We start from the raw sequence: 21,807 nt of genomic DNA on the forward strand, positions 1-21,807 counted from the left end.
AGCTTTGTTTGTTTGCTTGGAATGTAACCATTCTAATCAATGTGTAGGATATCTCATATCTGTTATTTTCTTATAATCCCCTTATTATCAGGGTCTTTGTATATGATTTTTTTCCCATTTGTATATCTTGTATGGGAAGGTGTCTATTTGTATACTTGCCCATGTTTTTTAACCTTTTGACTCCTTTCACCCATTTCTCCAGCCACTCACCACCCACCTCTGGTAACCACCAATATGTTCTCTGTATCTATGAGCTTGTTTTTTTGTTTTGTTTCTCTGTTTTTGATTCCACATATAAGAGAGATCAGAAGATATTTGTCTTTCTCTACCTGACTTATTTCACTTAGCATAATGCCCTCAAAGTACATTTATGTTGTTGCAAATGACAAGGTTTCCTTTTTTATGGCTGAATAGTATTCCATTATAAGTATGTGTGTATGTGTGTGTATACACACATACACACACACAGAGGCAACAATTTCTTTATCCATTCATCCATCAGTGGACACTTAAGTTGTTTCCATGTGTTAGCTATTGTAAATAAGACTTCAGTGAACATGGGGGTGTGAATATCTTTTTGAGTTAGCGTTTTCATTTTCTTTAGGTAAATAACCACAAGTAGAATTGCTAGATCACATGGTAGTTCTATTTTTTATTTTTTGAGGAACCTCCATACTGTTTTCCATAGTTGCTATGCCAATTTACATTCCCACCAACAGTGCACGAGGGTTCTCTTTTCTCCACATCCTCACCAATGCTTGTTATTTCTTGTCTTTTTGATAATAGCCATTCTAAAAGGTTTGAGGTGATATCTCATTGTGGTTTTGATTTGCATTTCCCTGATGATTAGTAACGTTAAGCATATTTTCATGTACCTGTTGTCCATCTGTATGTCTTCTTGGGAAGAATGTCTCTTCAGATCTTCTGCCCATCTTTTAATCAGATTGCTTTTGCTAATTGAGTTGTATGAGTTCTTTATATATTTTGGATATTAACCCCATATCAGATATATGATTTGCAAATATTTTCTCCCATTCAGTAGGTTGCCTTACATTTTGTTGATGGTTTCCTTTGCTAGGCAGAAAGTAGAAACCTTTTAGTATGATGTCCCACTTATTTATTTTTGCTTTTGTTGTCAGATTCAAAAAGTTATTGCCAAGACCTATGTCAAGGAGATTACTGGCTATGTTTTCTTCTAGGAGTTTTATGGTTTCAGGTCTTACATTTTATTCTTTAATCCATTTTGAATTTATTTTTGTGCATGGTGTGAGACACTAGTCTAGTTTTGTTCTTTTACATGTAGCTGTCCAGTTTTTCCAACACTATTTATTGAAGAAACTGTCCTTTCCCCATTGTATATTCCTGGCTCCTTTGTCGTGAATTAATTGACCATATATGTGTGGGTTTATTCTTTTTTACTTTTTTAATATGGTTATTAGATCATTTAAAATTACTTATGTAGCTCATAGTATATTTCTATTGGACAGAGCTGATCTAGACTATAGGTTCCTTTAGGCCAGGGACATGGCCTGCCACATGTTAATTAAATGCTCAATGCATGTTTGATAAATCAAACTGTTGAAATGAAATGAATGAACAGATGAGAATTATAACAATTTTTTAAGTAGTTCTTTTGACACTGTGGATTTAGAATGTGATAGGCCAGATGAGATGGATTTTGTCAGTAAATCTTAAAATGTTTATTAATTGTCCCTGGTGTATGGGACTGAAACATACATTAAAAGAGATACAAGGGCCTCCCTGGTGGCGCAGTGGTTGAGAGTCCGCCTGCCGGTGCAGGGGACACGGGTTCGTGCCCCGATCCCGGAGGATCCCACATGCCGCGGAGCGGCTGGGCCTGCGAGCCATGGCCGCGGAGCCTGTGTGTCCGGAGCCTGTGCTCCGCAACGGGAGAGGCCACAGCAGTGAGAGGCCCGCGTACAGCAAAAAAAAAAAAAAAAAAAAAAAGAGATACAAGTGCTGGCTGCAATTGCCATCTCATGAGACATTCAGATATTCCCTGTAGGCTGACCTGATTTTGCCACCCATGATTCCTTTGTTCAAGTGCCATATATAATCCAGAAGTTTGTTCAAGAATGATCTATTTCTAGGGCTTCCCTGGTGGCGCAGTGGTTGAGAGTCCGCCTGCTGATGCAGGGGACACAGGTTCGTGCCCCGGTCCGGGAGGATCCCACATGCCGCGGAGCGGCTGGGCCCGTGAGCCATGGCCGCTGGGCCTGTGCGTCTGGAGCCTGTGCTCCGCAACAGGAGAGGCCACAGCAGTGAGAGGCCCGCATACAGAAAAAAAAAAAAAAAAGAATGATCTATTTCTAGAGAGGATGTTTCCTTTGTGCCATTTAGCTGTGGTTCTCAGACTTTAATGTGCTTAAGAATCACTTGCAAAACCTGTTACAAATGCAGATTCCCAAACCCATTTCCAGAAATTCTAGTTCAGTAGGTAAGAGATGGGGCCCAGGAATCTGCATGTTGACACCCCAGAAGATGCCTGCGTAATTGACTTGTAAGCAATACCGTGAGGAACACTGCTGTATGGCATCATAATCTGGGAATAACCTGAAACTTCAGGAAAAGGGCAGTTTGTTTAGTGATTTTTATTATCTATTATACTATAGAGATCTCATTGTTAAATATATTAATAATCAAAAATTAATCAAAAAATTGCAGCAAACAGAACAATCAACAGTGAAAAGGCAACCTACTAAATGGGAGAAATATTTGCAAACCATATATCAGAGAAGGGGTTAATATCCAGAATATATAAAGAACTCCTATAATGCAATAACAAAAAAATTACCAATTAAAAAAATAGGCAAAGGAGTTGAATAGACATTTCTCCAAAGAAGATATGCAAATGGCCGAAAAGCACATGGATGCTCTCCAGGAAGAAGAGAGATGCTGGTTACGGGATGCTGTCATTTCAGAGGCATCCAGACACTCTAAGAAAATGTCCTTCCTCTTTCCTGTCCCCATACCTGAAGCCTGGAATACCAACACCTCAATTGTGTTCCCTCAAAACATTTTTTAAAAGCCTTGGAGAGACTTCCCTCGTGGTCCAGTGGCCAAGACTCTGTGCTCCCAATGCAGGGGGCCTGGTTTCAATCCCTGGTCAGGGAACGATCTAGACCCCACATGCTGCAACTAAAGAACCTGCATGACGCAAATGAAGATCCTGAACGTGGCAGCGAAGATCCCGCACGTGGCAGCGACGATCCCATGTGCTGCAACTAAGACCCGGTGCACCCAAAAAAAAAAAAAAAAAAAAAAAAAGCCTTGGAAACTCCGATCATTTTAGGGGTCCTTGTTGTTAGGACCCTTTCTGAGGCAGAGGGAGAACGATTGGGTTTATGTTGTTGAAGTAGCCAGAGCATTCACACTCTGAGCATTCACTCCAGCGGCCAGCAGTCTGTGTCTGGTCAGAGGCCATTCCTTTAGGTAGCAAGCTCTCCATTCTTTCCAGTAACTGATAGGCAAATGTGGCTGGGTTGGCTGGCTCTGCCCCTCCCTGGGGTTGGCTAGCTTCCACGAGGGGGGCAAATGGAGTGAGAGGCAAAGGCATCAAGTGACTCCCATATTTACTAATGAGATGAAAATACAGTACTTGGTTGGCCAAAACTGAAATAATCTCATTTTCCTCCTTTGTGCCCTTCTTGGTATCTTGTTCTGGGTTAGCAATTCTTTTTGTTTGTTTTTGTTTTTGCAATGTGTTGGTTTACCTTCTAGAATTGCTGATTATGAAAGATTTAAAATCTGTAAAGAGACAGACAGATGCAGTATACTCACCACCTAGCTTATCAAAGAAAATATTATGGGTACAAAGTCCCTGTATACTCCTCTCAAATAATATTCCCCATCCCCACTACAGTGGTAACTGCTGTTTGGAATTTAGTGTTCGTCATTCGTATGCAATTCTTTATACCTTCACTATATAATGTTTGTATATTTCAACAATGTAGAGTATTGTTTGGAATGTTACGGTCTCGTATTTTATGTAGTCTTTTGCAACCTGCTTTTTTCTTTCAACTTGTGTGTTCACTTCTTAAACTTCATTGAGGATGTTTCTTCCAGTGTTACTTAACTAAACTACTCTAGACATTGGGGTACAGTGATACTGTGTAATAATGTTTGGCCCCCAAGATACAACTAGAAATGGCTTAGATTGAAAAACTTTATATGTGTCAAATTAATGTATAATTATAATATAGTGTGTAACTGTTAAACATATTTGTTTTATTTCAGGTTATAATATAACTTATCCTCTCATGCTTTTTCCCTGTCCCTTCTCCCCAAATCATCAACAGTAGAAAAAGAAGAAGAAGGAAACATGTCAGGACACAAATGGTAAGTAATTTGTTGTCTCTTCTGAACTGGGAGAGGCTAATGAAAGAGGAAAGCACATAGTATATGCTCAATAAATGTCTACTGAATGGAAAAATCAAGTCACGATAGCAGTAAATAACCTTTTAGCCTATACCCAATGTTGAGTATAGTCAAGTTTTCAGTATCCCTACTAAATGTAATATGAAAACCAATAACCAAAAATATTCTCTAAGAAATTCATTTATGTGTAACTTTCTCCTGGGAATCTAACAATGACTTTTCTTACCACCATTTTTTTCAGTGTAATGAGTTGATACATTTTTTACTCTGTCTTATTTACAACTTCTAATATTAGGGTTATAAGGGAATTTTATATAGGGCAGCTATAAAATAACAATATAACTAATAACAATAAAAATAACTCAGAGTCATTAATATATAGTCATGACTTCAACCTTCATGAACATTCAGGAGCCAGTCATGGTTGGAAGTAGATGATGCTGAATAAAATAGATGTGGTAATTACATGACAATGTTATCACTGCCTTTTACATGCCTATAAAGCATCTCACAGCATGTTAAACCACTTATAAATTCCAGTTCTGTTACAAGCAGTGTTTCTGAACCCTTCTGAAACCTTGATCCACTGGGCAAGCAGATCTTTATCATTTTTTACCTCCTTTAATTTGTATCATGAAAAAGTGCAGTGCATATTTTCACCTTTCAAAGGTACAATTGATTATAATAAGGAATATACTTTTTAAAATAAATTTATTTATTTACTTATTTATTTCTGGCTAAGTTGGGTCTTTGTTGCTGCGCACAGGCTTTCTCTAGTTGCGGCGAGCGGGGGCTACTCTTCGTTGCGGTGCGTGGGCTTCTCATTGCTGTGGCTTCTCTTGTTGCGGAGCACGGACTCTAGGCGCGCAGGCTTCAGTAGTTGCAGCTCACGGGCTCTAGAGCGCAGGCTCAGTAGTTGTGGCACACGGGCTTAGTTACTCCGTGACGTGTGGGATCTTCCTGGATCAGGGCTCGAACCCGTGTCCCCTGCATTGGCAGGCAGATTCTTAACCACTGCGCTACCAGGGAAGCCCCAAGGGATATACTTTTTAATCCCTCCTCTCTCAGTAGAGAAGCAATCAGGTCCAAGTCTTCTGTAATATCAAATGTCAAACTTTAAAAGTATTTTGCATGTCTTAAAATGTAATGAGCTTTAAAAGGTAATTAATAAATAGCTAAGGGATTTAGTTTCCCTGAGTATCCCCATTTGACAGCTCTGTAAGAGTTGTCAGACTATTTTTTTAATTGTTCCATCTTGCCTCATTAAGACAAAAGGATGGCTTCATCCTGTGACCCTCGTAATGGCTGTCATATCCTGGCAGCAGGCTCAGGGAAGTAGGTAGTTGTCATCCACCTAGGAGAGATTGGAGAGTCCCAGGAGATGAGCCCTTCCCCATAGTCCTTCTCCCATTACTGGGCCACTTCATTGCTTGCTGCTGAAATACAAGGGCTGCAGAGAACATTGAAATGTGCACTACGCTGGGATTTAGAGCTTTGAATTTTAATCCTGTGTAATTTTGGACAAGATTCTTAACGTTTTGAAACCTAAGATTCCTCATTTGTTAAATAACGGGTGAGGCATGTTCACTAAATGACCTCTAGGGCTTCCCTGGTGGCGCAGTGGTTGGGGGTCCGCCTGCCGATGCAGAGGACGCAGGTTCGTGCCCCGGTCCGGGAGGATCCCACATGCCGCGGAGCGGCTGGGCCCGTGAGCCATGGCCGCTGAGCCTGCGCGTCCGGAGCCTGTGCTCCGCAACGGGAGGGGCCACAGCAGTGAGAGGCCTGCGTACTGCAAAAAAAAAAAAAAAAAAAAAAAAACACACATGACCTCTAAAGTCCTTTTTTTTCCCCTTGAAATGGAATTTTTTTTTTGTTGTTAATCCATGACCTTTGACCAAAAAAACAAAAAAAACACAATAGAAAGAAGTCCATCCTAGTCCCCACTCTTAAAATTCCTTTCCACTGAAATAGCCACAGTTTGTAGGAGTATATTCTTACCATCTTTTAATGCACATACTATATAGAGGGATTATCTTTTACATAAAAGTTATACATATTTTCATCTTATTTTCTCTGATTTAAGCTCATAATAAAATGGTTTTTATGTATAAGTTTTAAATAAAAATTATATATATTTAAGGTGTACAATATAATTTGTTATGCATAGTAAAATGATTACTACAGTCAAGCTAGTTAACATACCATCTTTTTAAATTTATTTTATTTATTATTTATTTGGTTGCTCTGAGTCTTTAGTTGCAGCAGGTGGGTAGCACATGGGCTCCTTAGTTGTGGCATGCGAACTCTTAGTTGTGGCATGAATGTGGGATCTAGTTCCCTTACCAGGGATCGAATCTGGGCCCCCTGCATTGGGAGCACGGAGTCTCAACCACTTCCCCACCAAGGAAGTCCCAACATATCATCTCCTTTTATAGTTACCACTTTTTGTGTGTGATGAGTGCACATGAAGAGTAATGCTCCTCTCCTAGCCTATTTCCAGTGTTGAATACAATATTATTAAGTACAGTCATCGTGCCTATACATGAAATATCTGGACTTATTCCAAACTTTGAAATGATGCAGAAAGATACAAAGTAAACCATAATCCTTCTCCTCTTTCCAAAGATAACCATTGCTAAGGAAGTCATCTGAAACTGATTTTTTAAGAACAAATGTGTGAATTGAAACTTGTAAATGTTATCTGGCAGGAGAGTGTAAATCATCGAGTTTTGAGATACATATTTTGGTATAGTAGTATAAAGCAATTTCTGTTTTAGGACACAAGTCTGGCACATTTTGAGTGTTAATGGGATGGGGTGGAAGAAGTTACATGTCTGCAGAGGGAGATGCCTGGGGGTCCTGTGTGAGCTTTTGGACAGGAACCGTAGACAGGAGGGAGGTGTAGACAAAGCAAGGTGGGATGGAACACCAGTGGTAAACTTTCTGTCAATATTTGGGTACCCTGGTCACTTTTACAGAATTCCATTTCATTCTCAATTGAATTTTTTTCCAGTTTCTTCCTTACATACTTTTTGATATGATCTTCACTGTGCTGTTCTTGAAGAATGGCTTCCTATCGGTATTTTAAGCATTTATGTTTAAGAATTTAAAGTTTTAGTATGAGAAACCCATAATCAATTTTTTAATACATTTTTATTTTTCAAAATTTTATTTGACTGTAGTAAGAATACTAAACATGAGATCTACCCTTTTAACAAACTTTTAAGTGTAGAATACAGTGCTGTGAACTCTAGGCACAGTGTTGTACAGCAGATCTCTAGAACTTATTCACCTTGCATCGTTGAAACTGTATGCCCATCGATTAGTAATTTTCCATTTCCTCCTCAACCTCTGGAAACCACCATTCTGTTCTCTGATTCTATGAGTTTGACTGTGTTAGGTACCTCTGTGACAGATTTGAAGTATGCTGTTTGTCAGCCCCTTATCTCTACTTTTCTGCCATCACTTCACTGTTGGCCGTAATGCTGGGCTGGAGAGAACATTGGTGTTTGGCTTTATCTCTGACTCACTGGGGTGCTTGAGGCAGTCACCTTGCCTGACTTGGCCTCACTTTGTCTACTTCTGAAAGGAGTGTGTCCAGTCTTTTGATATCTAAACTCCTTAAGGTTTAGTTTCTCAATTTCCTGCAAAAGTTTCTTAATTTCCTCACTAACTTTTAAGGTTTGGGTATAACTTAGACTTGATTAACCTTTTGGTGTAATAACCATGTAAGAAAGTACTTATATGTTTATTAATGTTGTAAATGTTTGGATACATTTGTTCACTATAATATCTTAATCTTTTTGAGAGTCATGAGTAAAATGGCTCTTCGAATGCCTTTTAGCAGTTATCCCTGGGACTTACAAGATCGATATGCTCAAGATAAATCAGTTGTAAATAAGATGCAGCAGAAGTATTGGGAAACGAAGCAGGCCTTTATTAAAGCCACAGGGAAGAAGGAAGATGAACACGTCGTTGCCTCCGACGCAGACCTGGATGCCAAGCTGGAGGTGAGCGCTTCATTGCCCTCAGCCCCAGCACAGCCACCTTGCTAGGCTCAGGGTCTGAGAATGTATTCACAGGGGCAAGCATTAGGTGTGCTTTGTATTTGAAAACATACTGCAAACAGCTAGTTCATAAGGAAAATCTAGGATCAGATTAACTCAATCCCAGCATATTTTTTAAAAACCCACAAATTCTCCTGTAACCCCCAGTATGCCTCAGTTCATTTGTTTTTCAAGCACTTCGTTGGAATGCATGGAATGTGGTAAATTCTGAATAAATGTTTGTTGAAAAACATTAATGCACTCAAAGAGCCACTGCCAGTGATAGCAACACTAGGGTCAGGCAAATGTTTACATTTAGAAAAAAAAGAAAAAAGGATGACGGCAAAAGATCCTGGAAAGTGAGTCTAATAAGCTTGTACTGAATCCTGGAAAATTCTAGAATTGAATTAACCAATATTTAGTTAGACTAGTTAATAATACAGTAAGCTGAATTCATATCTGAATGATCCTTGAATACTAGTACAACTGGTAAAAGGCCCACTAATTCCCTGATTGCTGGACATTCTTCCAGTACTTTAAATCAGAATTTAAAAAGCATTTGCTGTACAGCAGAAACTAATACAACATTGTAGATCAACTATACTCCAAGAAAAATTAATTTTAAAAAACCCTAAATTTAAAAAGCATACTTAACACTTCTGTGAATGACAGGGCACAGAGAGAAATAATGTCATGCAGTCTGATAAGAATTCAGAATGGTATCTAAATTTAATACATAAGCTAAAGTTACTGAGATGAACACTTAATGAGACAAAAATCAAAAGCTCAAGATTTCATAAAGCTTTCTGAGAAGGGTGACCAGGGTGGTGCAGGCCATGGTTATTCTGGAACAGAGAGGTTGAGGGGAAATATGTTAATTGTCAGTTCTCTGGGAAGGCCTGTCATGTGGAAGAGGGATAAGAATCATTCTGTGCATCTGACGGTAGAACCAGACCCAGGGCCACTATTCATAGTACTCATCTCTCATGGAACTATCTCAAGTGGCTGTTTGTTTGCCTGCCTTCCCTCCACCAGGGGCTCAGATTCCATGACACACAGTACACATTCAGTAAGTATTAACCGTATAAGTGTACGTGTTAATGCAGTTAAGATGAGTTCCCAACCCTTTCTCCTGTCAGTGGAATTGTTCTAACAGAAGCTGGGTTTGACAGAGATGTTCTAGCGGAGATTGCTTCAACGGAGAAAAGTAGAGCCAGGAAGCCTCTGTTCTGATTTTAGTATTCTAAATAGAATTGAAATGATTGTAAGTTGCATATGCTTTTCACATCTTATAGATTCATTTTTTTCCTCTTAACAACCTAGTAAATACAAGCATTACTCAAAAAGTAATTGAATATGTTATTTTCTAGTACATGAAACACAATACAGTAATTTTATGTTTATATTTAGGTTCTTGCAGTAGCATTTTCACTGAACCAACTGTACTTTAATCAAAATACCTGCTGTCCTAGGCACATAGCATCCAAAGTACTTAACTGTGACTAATAATTTTACACATGATAAAGATTTCTGTTGCAGGAATGTTTTTATACTGATGTTGATGTTTATAGAGAAAGAGAATGGATTCCACCAATAAACCATAAGAAAATGATATGCAGACCATTTTGATGTGCTTTTCAACTAAGTTATCCATAGAAGACTAGCTGATGAAACAAGAACTTGTATTCTGCTGGCATAGAAAGCTTGTATGCCAAGCTGTAATGATGGTCAGATTCTATTACAGTCTGTTGGGAAGCTCATGTAGAAATGTTCACTAAGTTTAAATGTTTGTCAGAATTGCTTGTTAATGAAATCATTTTCTTAAAAACAGCTCTTAAGTACAAGAACTGACAAAACTATCCTGTGGTGACAGAAGTCTTTTAGTGGATGCCACAGCAAAGTAGACTGACTAGTTAGTGGAAATGTTTCTTATCTTACTTTGGGTATGATTACAAGAGTGTATACAATTGTCAAACTCACAGAACTGAACTCTCCAGAGGTGTGCATTTTATTGCATTTAATTTATACTTCAGTTTTAAAAAAGTGAACAGTAACAGCAGAATAGCTCTTGAACATACTTTTTTTTAACGTCCTTGCTCCTGTGTTCAGGAAATACTATGTGTTGATAGTTTGTGACCCAGAATACTGTTATCAAGCATTTGTTAAGGAACATACTCAGACTGCTGATTTTCTGTTTTGTTTTATGGTAAAGGGTTTTTTGTTATTTCCCTAAATAGGTAGAGGATGAAGTGTAATGAAATGAGATTTAGTAAAATTTATACTCTACATGACCAAGATTTATCATATAAAGCATTCATAGGAATGGTTTTTAATCTTTTAAGTATATATGCATGCATTCATTTTTATTAGAACATTTGGTCATTTATATTATGAAGCCGATCTTCTGTTTTGACTCAACTGTGAAGTGCTTTGTAATACTAGGGCATAATTGCTATATCACCATGGCCAGTAAGCCAGGGGAGAGAGAAGACTGCCTTGCCCTGCTTCCCTGGATGGCTCCGCAGAGACATCTACCAGGTTTTCTAATTGATAGCAGCCCTGGTCTCTGAGTCGGTGGAGAAAGTGTGAAGTCTCTGCTCTGTCTTCTGTTTTTCTTTTTAAATTTTTATTGGAGTATAGTTGATTTACAATTGTTCTGTCTTCTCTTCAACTGTCTCCATTTCTGAAGCAAAGACCAGAACCACCATAAGTTAAAATCTAGTTAGATTCTTCTCCATACAGTCCACCTGCTTTTCCCTTAATTTTCTCTGTTATGGCCATAGCATGACATTAGGTTTCTTCTCTGTATATTTTATGAAATAATTGGGAAAATAATGAGTGATAGGAGCTGCTAGCTAAACTCCATTTTACCAGATCTCTTCAAAGCAGTCAGAACATTCAGCTGATTGATATTTGTTTGTTTTTATAGAGTTGTTTAAGCATGCCGTAAAATGCATTAGGATCACAAAATAAGCTAATGTTGTGTTTTAAATATGATGCTTAATTGACAGATCTTCCATTTGAAAAAAAAAAGACAGTAAGTGGTAAAGGAAATAAATTCGATTATGAAGGAATATTGGGTCTCTGGTTTACCAAGTCCTCTAATTGGGCCCCTCACTTAGGATTTCTGGTTTTCAGCTATTATTTCAATGTCTGGAGGAAATCATCCTTCTGCAGATCTCAATTTAGATCGCAGAGCTGATGAATTCTAATAAATATAGAAAAATAGGAGCATATTTAAAAGCTTTGGTCACATTTTCTGTTCAGTACACCACATAACACCAAGCTCATTTAGGCGTACAATCTTGTTTTTAGTGAGCAAATCAAACGCTATGGTTATATTCAATATAATTATTTTTTATTTCACTGTTGTCTGTTTTGTTTAGCATTTTGTTTGTATTTTTATTATAGCTGTTTCACTCGATTCAGAGAACCTGTCTGGACTTGTCTAAAGCAATTGTACTCTATCAAAAGAGAATCTGTTGTAAGTATGCCATAAGTGTGAATATTGACCAAATAGACAGTAAGAAATTGGATATTTTGCCTTAATATATAATTTGATATATTTAGGAAGCAAGACAAGGAAACTACCATTTAGGAGTGTCTGTCTTTGCTCTTTAATTGGTGGGGTGGGGTCTTTAATCATTTTATCAGTAATTCTTTACATAGGCTGTTTTTCAACGCAAGTACCATAACAGAAGAATTTTACATTGAGTCTACTATGGATAAGTATGTGCCATTTATTTTCCTAATTATAAAAAAGTTTTCTCAGTTTTATATCTTGAGATTTGGCATTCTTTTTATCTGATTGCCCAGGCTCTCTTATGTCCAATTTTGTTCCTTTTAAAATGACCAAATGGAGAGAGAAGGCACTTACAGTTAATTCATTGACTATATTTTGTTGACAGCGCTTCTTCCTGAACATTTTCTATGTCAGATATTGGGTTTTTTAGGGAACAAGATTTTCCTATGGTCATTCCATCTTAAAATCATTACCAACAAAGTTGTCTCTGAAATACTAAATATCAAGTTGTATGTTAGTATGTTTTTAAATTTCCATTTGTAGGTCATTTAAGAGTACAATTTCTGTATTTCTGAGACTAAACTCTGAGATGTTTGTCTGTTTACGACTACTGCCAAACCCCTTTCCAGTAATCACAAATTAACAGTTGGGCATTTTCCTTCATTAGTAATCTTTTATGAAGACTGTTTTTCAGAAGTACAAAATCCTAGGACTTAGAGGCAGAATTTTGTAAATTATCTGTGTTACTATTTACTAAGTGTTTGAGCTAAGACTTCTCCAGGGCTAGAACTCCATAGTCTTGGGTATGAAGAATCCAGACACATGACACACTGCCCCCAACATTCCTCTGTCCCACATCCAGTCAGTCACAAATGCTGGTCCATTTTGTCACCTACTTTGCTTTCAGATTCTCCCTCCTGTACCTCTTCACGGCCACCGCCTTAGTTCAGGCCACCATCATCACTCTTACTTGGTTCGCTGCCTCAACTTCCTAACTGATCTCCCTGCCTCCACATTTTCCTTCTCCAGCCCATCATCTGCACTGCAGTCAGAGAGCAGTCAGCAATCTCCCAGAGCTCCCAGTGGTCAAAGCTGGGACACTTTGAGCAACAAAGTAAATAACTGATTGTATTAGGTTAGAACCCATGAAGTAAGATAAATGTCCATTAAGTGTGTATGGAAATAAACAAAAAAACAAACTGACATTTTCCTGATATTAAGTCTTCCTATCCAGAAACATAGTTTATATCTTTTTAGTTGGTTACTCTTGAATACTGCTTCACAGAGTTTTAGAATTTTTCCTTTACAGGTATTGGGTATCACTTTTTGGATTTATTCTAATGCACGTAATATTTCTTTGATACAGTTCTAGGTGGAATCCTCTCTTTAATTATGTTTTCTATATTTTTGCTGCTGGAGAATAAAAATATATCTGACTTTTGTGTTAAGCTTATATCCATTCACATATTAAATGCTGCTATTATTTCTAAAAAAAAAAAAACAAATGGGGGAGAAGAGACAGTTCTTGCTTATTAAATAATTACAATTAATCTAGAAAGAATGAGGGAACCACAAAATCACCATTAGGTAAACACCACAGTAAGAACTGTGGCAGGCAAGATTCACTGAAAGATGTTTTAATTAGTGAGTGAAAGTTTGAGGAGAAACTGGATCTTTACATAGTCTTCTGTATTTACCCCCCAAATTTTTAATAATTACAAAAGGAAAAAATCATAATTGTACAGTGGGGAAATCCAGTAGACATGACATGAACCAAATGATGGAGGTTAACACCGTCAGTAATAATGTGTGTTGATCTCCGGGAGCCCTGCTATGAAACACTAAGAAGGGCACTCCACCTCTGCGGTTTCCTTCCCCCAAGTCTGTAACCCCAGTCTAATCATGGGAAAGCAGACAAGCCCAAGTTGAGGGACAGTCCACAAAATGCCTGAGCAGTACTCTTAAAGGGCATCAAGGTCATAAAAGACAAAAAAAGCCTGAGGAACGGTCACAGGTTGAAGGAGACTAAAGAGGCTTGACTACTCAATGTGGGATCCTGGAAAAGAAAAAGGACATTAATGAGAAAGCTAGGAAAATTCAATAAGATTGTGGTTTAGGTAGTGGTATTGTACCAATGTTATTTTCCTAATTTTGATCGTTCTACCATGGTTATGTAACATTAGGGGAAGAAGGGTACACAGGAACTCTGTATCCTATTTACAATTTTTTCTATCAGCCTAAAATTATTTCAAAATAAAGGTTTTTTTAAAATGTACATTGGGGCTTCCCTGGTGGCACAGTGGTTAAGAATCTGCCTGCCAATGCAGGGGACGTGGGTTCGAGCCCTGGTCCAGGAAGATCCCACATGTCACGGAGCAACTAAGCCCGTGTGTCACAACTACTGAGCCTGCGCTCTAGAGCCCGTGCTCTGCAGCAAGAGAAGTCACCGCAAGAAAGAGTAGCCCCCGCTCACCGCAACTAGAGAAAGCCCACGCACAGCAAGGAAGACCCAAAGCAGCCAAAAATAAATAAATAAAATTTATTTTAAAAAATAAATAAATAAAAATGTACATTGGATCATATTGCTTCTCTGCTGAAAAGCCTCCAATAAGCACTTAAAATAAGATGTATACTTCTACTCCATGGCTTACAAATTCCTACACAATCTGACCCAGTTCACCTCTCCAGCCACTTTTGCTCTTACCCACGATGTGACCTGAGGCCTTTTGCACTCACTGTTTCCTCCATCTGGGATGTCCCTGCCCTCATTGTCTCTAGTGGCCCCTTATCCTTCAGAGCTCAGCTTAATGGTCATCTGCTCAGAGATGCCTTTCCTGACCACCCAGCCCAAAGCAGCTACCAATCACTCTCTCTTACTCGCCACCCTCCCGCCCCCAATCTGGTATTTTTCTTTTTGTGTTTTGAGTTTGTTTTGAGTTTTGTATTTTTTATTTTCTGTCTGCTCCCGCTTGAACATAAACTGCACAGAGCAGGGTCCTCATGTGTCTTGTCCATCTCTTTACTCCCAGTGACAAGAACAGTGCCTAGTACATATGAGATCATCCATAAATTTGTGCTAAGTGAATTAATGCTGCCAAGCTAATTGGTTTTGTAGTTCTTTGGTTCCCTTTTCAGGGCACATCTGAAAATCTAATTAGGAGTTAAACATGAAAAGGTTTTTATTTGTCTCTGAATTAAGTCCCAGTGGAATGAAACCTTATAAGTAGAAAACATTTGAGTTATCTGATACCTGTATTGCACCTGAATTTTAAACTTCTATAAATTTATTTCAGTATTTGAATTTTAAAATTAAAATTAAGGAATGAACATCCCTTCTTGGAAGATGACACAGTCATCACTAAGTCATCCAACCTGTAGCCTGATGCCACTCAAACTTTTTCCACCACCCTCTGAGCAGCACTGCCTATTACCAGATTTCAGCTCTTAAAATGACTGTCTTCCAGTCCAAGTTTAATCCTCAAGTGTGTAAAATAACCAAAAATGAATTCTCAAGTGCTTCAATCTACTTAGGTTTATTTAGCAAAGAGTACATTTCACCACCCTTGTAGTCATTCAGGTACCATGAATTGGTTTCTTCCTAGCCTTAAGTTCATGTGTTCATTTGTATGTGACTTGAGGTTTCAAGGTAAAAAAGGTGACAGTAGCCTCATACTGTTATAAACAAAAGTGTGAAATTTTTCCTTATTGTCAGTTGAGTCCCATATTAGTAAGTGGAGAGGAGGAAGAATGGAAGGTATTAAAAAACAACAAAACTTCATATAATTATAGGAATTTAAAAAAATGACCTAGAACCAGGACATAAATATCAGATAAATATTTAGAGTGAAGTATACAGCGATAACAAGGCAAAAGTTATAGTTAGTTCAATTTCACAAGCATTTAATTAGTGCCCTGAATAAGACTCTATGCTCAGCCTTGGGAATCCATAGTTTGGATGAGGTCCCTGTCCTGAGAAAGCTTAGGTTCTCACGGGAAAGATAGACGCGTTGCCCACCCACGGACACCCCAGTACCAGGTGCCGAGAGGGCGCTGCTGTCACAGAGAAGGAGGGATCACCAGCTTCACAGGGGAAGTAGCTTTTGAGCTAGGCTTTAACCAATGAACTTGATTTTGAGAAACAGAAGAGGAAGGAGGGTAGTCACTCACCATCAGGAAGAATGGATTCTAAAGCCTCTTCTCCATGGAATGTTGAGTATAAGCTCAACATTAATTAATAAGGAAGCAGTAGTAGCTTTAGCCTTCACTTTTGGATTCCTGGTTCCTGGCTAATGTTTTACAGCTGTTGTTGGGGGGATAGTGTCAGGAATGGGATGCATTCTGAAAGAAGTCTGGATTGTTCATGAAAACAGACAAGAATCCTGGTAGCATTTAGAAAGCATTTTTAGAGACAAATGATTGGTAAATGCGTCAATACAGAAATGTGAAATAAGAGTCGTGTTCAAAGTATGTCCCTAGCAAAGTCTGTGTTCAGAGAAAAAAACATTCTGGGAAGCTCAGTGTCACTGCTTGCCTGCGGCTCAGCTGTTGGTGAATGTGTATTCGGACCAGTAGCTGCCTAGCAGCCCACGCATCCATTGTGTGGATGCACTGCATTGATCAAATCAGTCCCCAAGGTAGGGAAAGAGAATGTTTTGCTACTATAAATAACTATGCTATGATTATATCTGTATATACATCTTTGTGCCCATTTTACTGCTTCCTCAGGACGTAGTTTACTCCTAACAGAAGTACAACGTCAAAAGATGTATACAATTCTGACTTTTTAATATTTACTGCCAAATCAGTCTGTAGAGAGCTTGTACCAGTCACTTTCTCACCAATAGCGCCCTCTGAGGTTGTCTTTAAAAAATAAGGCCGAATATATGCAAATATTGAATCATTATGTTGTACGCCTGAAACTAATGCAATGTTGTATGTCAGTTATACCTCAATTTTATAAAATAAGAACAAAGAGTAAGGTCAAGATTAGGCATTAGCAATTCAGATTGGGTTCCAGCTCTGCATTTAAAAAATCCACCAAATCACCAACATAATTACCTACATACCCTCAACCTCCACCCCCTGCTCCAGCCAAGACCTATGCCGTGGATAAGGTGTTTGAATTGCTTTACAATCAAGTGGAATGTAACTCAGAAAGCAGGGATCAAAAAGTCAGGAAGAGGGAATAATAGGGGGAAACTGGCCCTACATTATAGGCAGCCACAAAAGATTCCCACAGTCATACTTGACAAACCCAACTTTTTTATTTCAGCTCGAAGCAGCACATTATCAGCTCGCTTTTCAGTACAGAGGTCATTTTCTGGTTCTGATTACAGAGCACCAAACGCACTGACAGATGCACTCAAGTGAATTTGATCTCTCGTTTCGTAAATGGAAGAACAGCATGAAAGTTAAATGCAGTGGAGGCTTACCTTGTAGCCTGCCACTTGGATTTAATTTCGTCTCGTTTTTGCCTCTAGAAGAGAGAGGACCTTGTGATTTGTCTCTCTCCTCTCTGTAATAAAAATGTTCATTGTTCATGGCTCCTTTTGGTCTTTTCTCCATCAGTCTTGTCTCAAGAAGAAAACGAACTGGGAAAATTTCTCCGATCCCAAGGCTTCCAAGATAAAACCAGAGCAGGAAAAATGATGCAAGCAACAGGAAAGGCCCTCTGCTTTTCTTCCCAGCAAAGGTGTGTGGCCTGCACTGGGGCTCTGTTGTTGGGGGAGGTCTCCTGAGAACCTGGGACCCACTCATTCATGAAGGGAACCTCCTACTGGCCTTTAGAAGGCTCTTGCCTGCGATTGAGGAGCTCCTCTGTTCACAGTTGTTAGTCTGTTCATACTTAACTCTGATTCAGATAACATGTATAATATTTTTCCTTCCGTATTAACTTTTTAAAAATGTTTTCATATTTCTTCTGGTCTATAATTATACAACAGTCACCGTGAGTGCTATCCTAGGCTTATATTTGACCTTCAGTGTTGCTCACAGCAATCCATCCAGTCCCCTTCCAGCTGCTGACTAAAGCAAGAGCCTAATGAGACCAGGCAGAAGGGTTCCCTGAGTGCCCTCTGGGGGCAGTTAACTTGAGAGGGGTGCTGTTCAAGATGCCCTCCACGGTTCTGCTCAGACCCTGGATCAGCAAAATCAAAAGCCTCAGCTGAGAGTTTGTTAGAAATGCAGAATCCAGGCCCCACCCCAGAATTACTGAATCCAAATCTGCATTTTAGTGGGTCCCCAGTTGTTTTCCATGCACATTCAAGTTTGAGAAGCTCTGGTGCAGAGAAAATTGTAATAGATCAGTGATTTCTTTTTTAACACTACCATAACTTACGTTCAAGGTCCATGTAGAATAAACAGGAACCACTGCATAGAGTCACACTTTGTATCTGAGAAGGTGACATTCCTTCTCTCCTCCTCCTTCCCCAGTAGCTAACAAGCCCCCCAAAATGTCACTCACTAATATTAGGCAGACTTTATACCTAAATAAGGCTTGTAGGTAGTCTCCAAAAATATTTGGGCCACAAAAATTTCACTCACCCAAACTGTCCAACATTTTCTTCTGCTGTGAATTTTCCCTTACTGCTTTCTCTCCCAGTGGGCCAAAAGCAGGCCACCACCTATTATACAGGTGTTACTATGAAGATCCAAGAAGGGTGGGGTGGAAAGAAAGAGAACCAAATGTGTTCATTTTTCAGTGGTTCCCCCTCCTGAGCATTCTGGTTCTCTCTAATGACATTTGGACCCCAACTTTCATAATTGAATGCAACAATTTCCAATAGTTCTCTACCCCAGTTTTCCAAGAGAAGTGTTTGTTTATAATCTTTGATTGCACCTTTTAATCTTATTTATAACTCTTTTCCTTGCAAAAATAATACATACTCATTCTAGAAAAATTTTAAAACAGGAACAAACCAAAAGGAGAAAATTAAAAACAACTCAAATTTTGCTAATAGAGATTGACTTACTTTTAACCCCTTGATAGATACTTTCAATGCATATACGCTTGCCCCAGTCTTACAAGGATCATTGATTCTTGAAAAATCTTTCATAAATTCTTATATATTTATTTATAAACATATAAGCATTATATATTTCTTAAATTATACATATAATTATCACTAATTTCAGTGGGAAAAATTCTTATATGTACCTTCATGCCAAGATTACCATCCATTTATGGGAAACAAGCCAAATCTTTGGACACAGTCACCACAAGAGTTACTGTTACTGATCATATAATTATTTTATAATGTTGCTATCCAGTTGTACACTTTCATAGTTTTGTACAAAGTTATCTCACAAAGCATATGGTACCTTAAGTTTATATAGTCTAACCTTTGGATACAGACAAAAACAGTAAAAGAAATCAACCAAAACAATGTAAATGATACTGTAAACCAGCAAACTGCCCTGTATCCATAAATTAATGTAGCTTGGACAGCTTGCAATTTAGAAGGTGGCCTCCTACAAGATGACTCTGATTCCATGGTACTCAACTGCTCACCAGGCACATGAAATCCAAACTAGTTCTCTGCACATGAGGAAAGTAGGAAGATTACGTAAAACTCCCATAAAGTTGAATTCTCAAACCTCGAATGGACATAATTTGGGATTTGCCAGAATATATATTTTAATATAAACAGCAGCATACCATACAATTTTTGGATAGTATTGCATACTGATTATTTAGCAAATTGATTTTTTTTTTTTTTTTTTTTTTTTTTTTGCGGTATGCGGGCCTCTCACTGTTGTGGCCTCCCCCGCTGCGGAGCACAGGCTCCGGACGCGCAGGCTCCGGACGCGCAGGCTCAGCGGCCATGGCTCACGGGCCCAGCTGCTCCACGGCACATGGGATCCTCCCAGACCGGGGCACGAACCCGTATCCCCTGCATCGGCAGGCGGACTCTCAACCACTTGCGCCACCAGGGAGGCCCGCAAATTGATTTTTTGTTCAAATAATTCTAACTTTTTTTAATGTCCATATATACCTTTTTAAAACCGTCCATAACATATTATTCCATTATCTAGGCATGCCATGATACGTTTAACTCAAGCCCTCTGTCCGCTAGTGTCCACTTCTACCTTTTCCTACTAAAGAATAAACGTCTTTGGATTAGACTTTTAGGTGCTTTATTAATTATTCCCATTGGGTAGATTTTAATGAAGGGAAACGTGGGCCAGTCTTTCACTGAAGTTTGATGTTTCCAGTTATTGGATTTTTTCTTGGTCTAGACTCAGTCCCTTACATCACAAGTGAATGGGTTTTCACCTTTCTGATTTTATATGAAACAAGTTACATAAAAAAATGAGGTGACTTTATATGCCTTTTTCTTTTCTTCAAGATCTTAACACCTATCATCATGTCATTATATCTTCAAAGGTTTCTAACTTTATAACAGTCAAAGAAATCAAGAATATTTTATTCACAAGACTGTTTCAGCCAGTTTAGGAAAATTGGCAAACTCTAAAGGAAGAGATAAAGGAGACCAGAAATGAACAGGATCCTTAGAGGAACAGCTGAGGACTCTTTCTTTAAATAGAAGTCTCCACTTTTATAAACCTTCATACCAGCATTTGTTTTACTGACTTATTTGGTAGTCATTGCTACAACAACCCATTCAGTTTGATGAAAAGTGAGTATTAAATTTAATCCAATGGTGATAAAACACAGGCTTACTTTATGGCACAACAATATGTTTTTGAAAACAGCCTGCAACATCTAAGTAGAATGATGTGAACAAGCTATTTTTAGAGAAGTCTGAATATTTAACAATGATGCTTTACAGATAAGAGGAAAACCAGAGAAAATAGTACAAGGAATTTTTTTCTTTTACACAGTTTATTGCCCCATCTGTAATCTTAGAGTGCTCTCCATAGGTCTTCGGACATGGATGGAACTGCCAAGAGCTGCCTTCAGCTCACTGACACCATTTTTCCCTTCACCTTAACAAGTTTGCACTTAAATTGAGGTGTAAATACTAATCTTTTATTTTTTGAACCTATGCCCCACAGCTTCATGGAGACTACTGTATTTTAAGAGTATAATTCATCTGACATTACTCATTTGGGGGAGGGAGATGAAAGAAGCAGTATCCTCCTTCCCCTCCCAAATAAATATTTATCCAAAGTTTGATATGCATCAAACAATTTTTGCTGAATAAATAATGGTAATGTTATGACCAATATTATAATTATTTTATATCCACTTCGTTGTATAATATACATTCATTTCTGTGTAGTATCCTTAAGTTTTTTTTTTTTAATAAGAATCAAATCACATAACCTATCTGAAAGTGCCTAACACAGTAGACCCTCGGTAAATGTACTTCTCCCGCTTCCTAGACCATTTAAAGATGCTTCTGTTTGTACTTCATTCTCTGTGACTATTGAAGCAAACAGCAGATGCCCTGGCCTTTGGAGAGTAATCCAGAATGGCCTAGACAGGGAGACCTCATCCTGCACACATCCATGCTTTCCCAAAGAGCCAGGCTTCAGGGAGGCAGAAGGCAGGGAGTGGCCAAGAGCAGAAATGGGAAATAGTCATGCCTTGACCTTCCTCCGTTAACACAAGATTGGTTCCAGCTTTAAACAAGTACTCTGCCCAGGCATGAGGCCACCCCCAACAATACTAATGGAGAGACTCCCCAGTGATACAGTTAAGTAACAGTAATCTAAGGGATCAGCACATGGATAATCATCTCTGGTTGACTCATCAGTTCTCATACATTTCAGTTATAATTCAGCAAGTATTTCTACAGCCTCGACTATGTTTCAGGCACTATTCTAGGCTCATGAGTTTAATACTGGTAAACTATCAAGGATTCAAATTGATGG

At 38.5% G+C, this 21,807-nt stretch overlaps 1 protein-coding gene across 2 annotated transcripts in view; it reads left to right on the top strand.

Moving 5' to 3' along the window:
* Positions 1-21,807, top strand: part of ICA1 (islet cell autoantigen 1) — a 153,321-nt gene that overhangs the window by 15,044 nt on the left and 116,470 nt on the right. The window contains exons 2-5 of one of the 2 annotated variants that reach the window (XM_060108014.1): positions 4,320-4,359; positions 8,243-8,408; positions 11,856-11,928; positions 17,536-17,659. In XM_060108014.1, the coding sequence (XP_059963997.1) occupies positions 4,343-4,359; positions 8,243-8,408; positions 11,856-11,928; positions 17,536-17,659 (380 nt within the window). In that variant the 5' untranslated portion in view covers positions 4,320-4,342. Of the gene's footprint in view, positions 1-4,319; positions 4,360-8,242; positions 8,409-11,855; positions 11,929-17,535; positions 17,660-21,807 lie in introns of those variants that run through there. The other variant, XM_060108015.1, reaches the window with a different exon arrangement.

The sequence above is a fragment of the Mesoplodon densirostris genome, chromosome 9 (assembly GCF_025265405.1).
Source record: "Mesoplodon densirostris isolate mMesDen1 chromosome 9, mMesDen1 primary haplotype, whole genome shotgun sequence".
In the NCBI taxonomy this organism is placed as follows: Eukaryota; Metazoa; Chordata; class Mammalia; order Artiodactyla; family Ziphiidae; genus Mesoplodon; species Mesoplodon densirostris.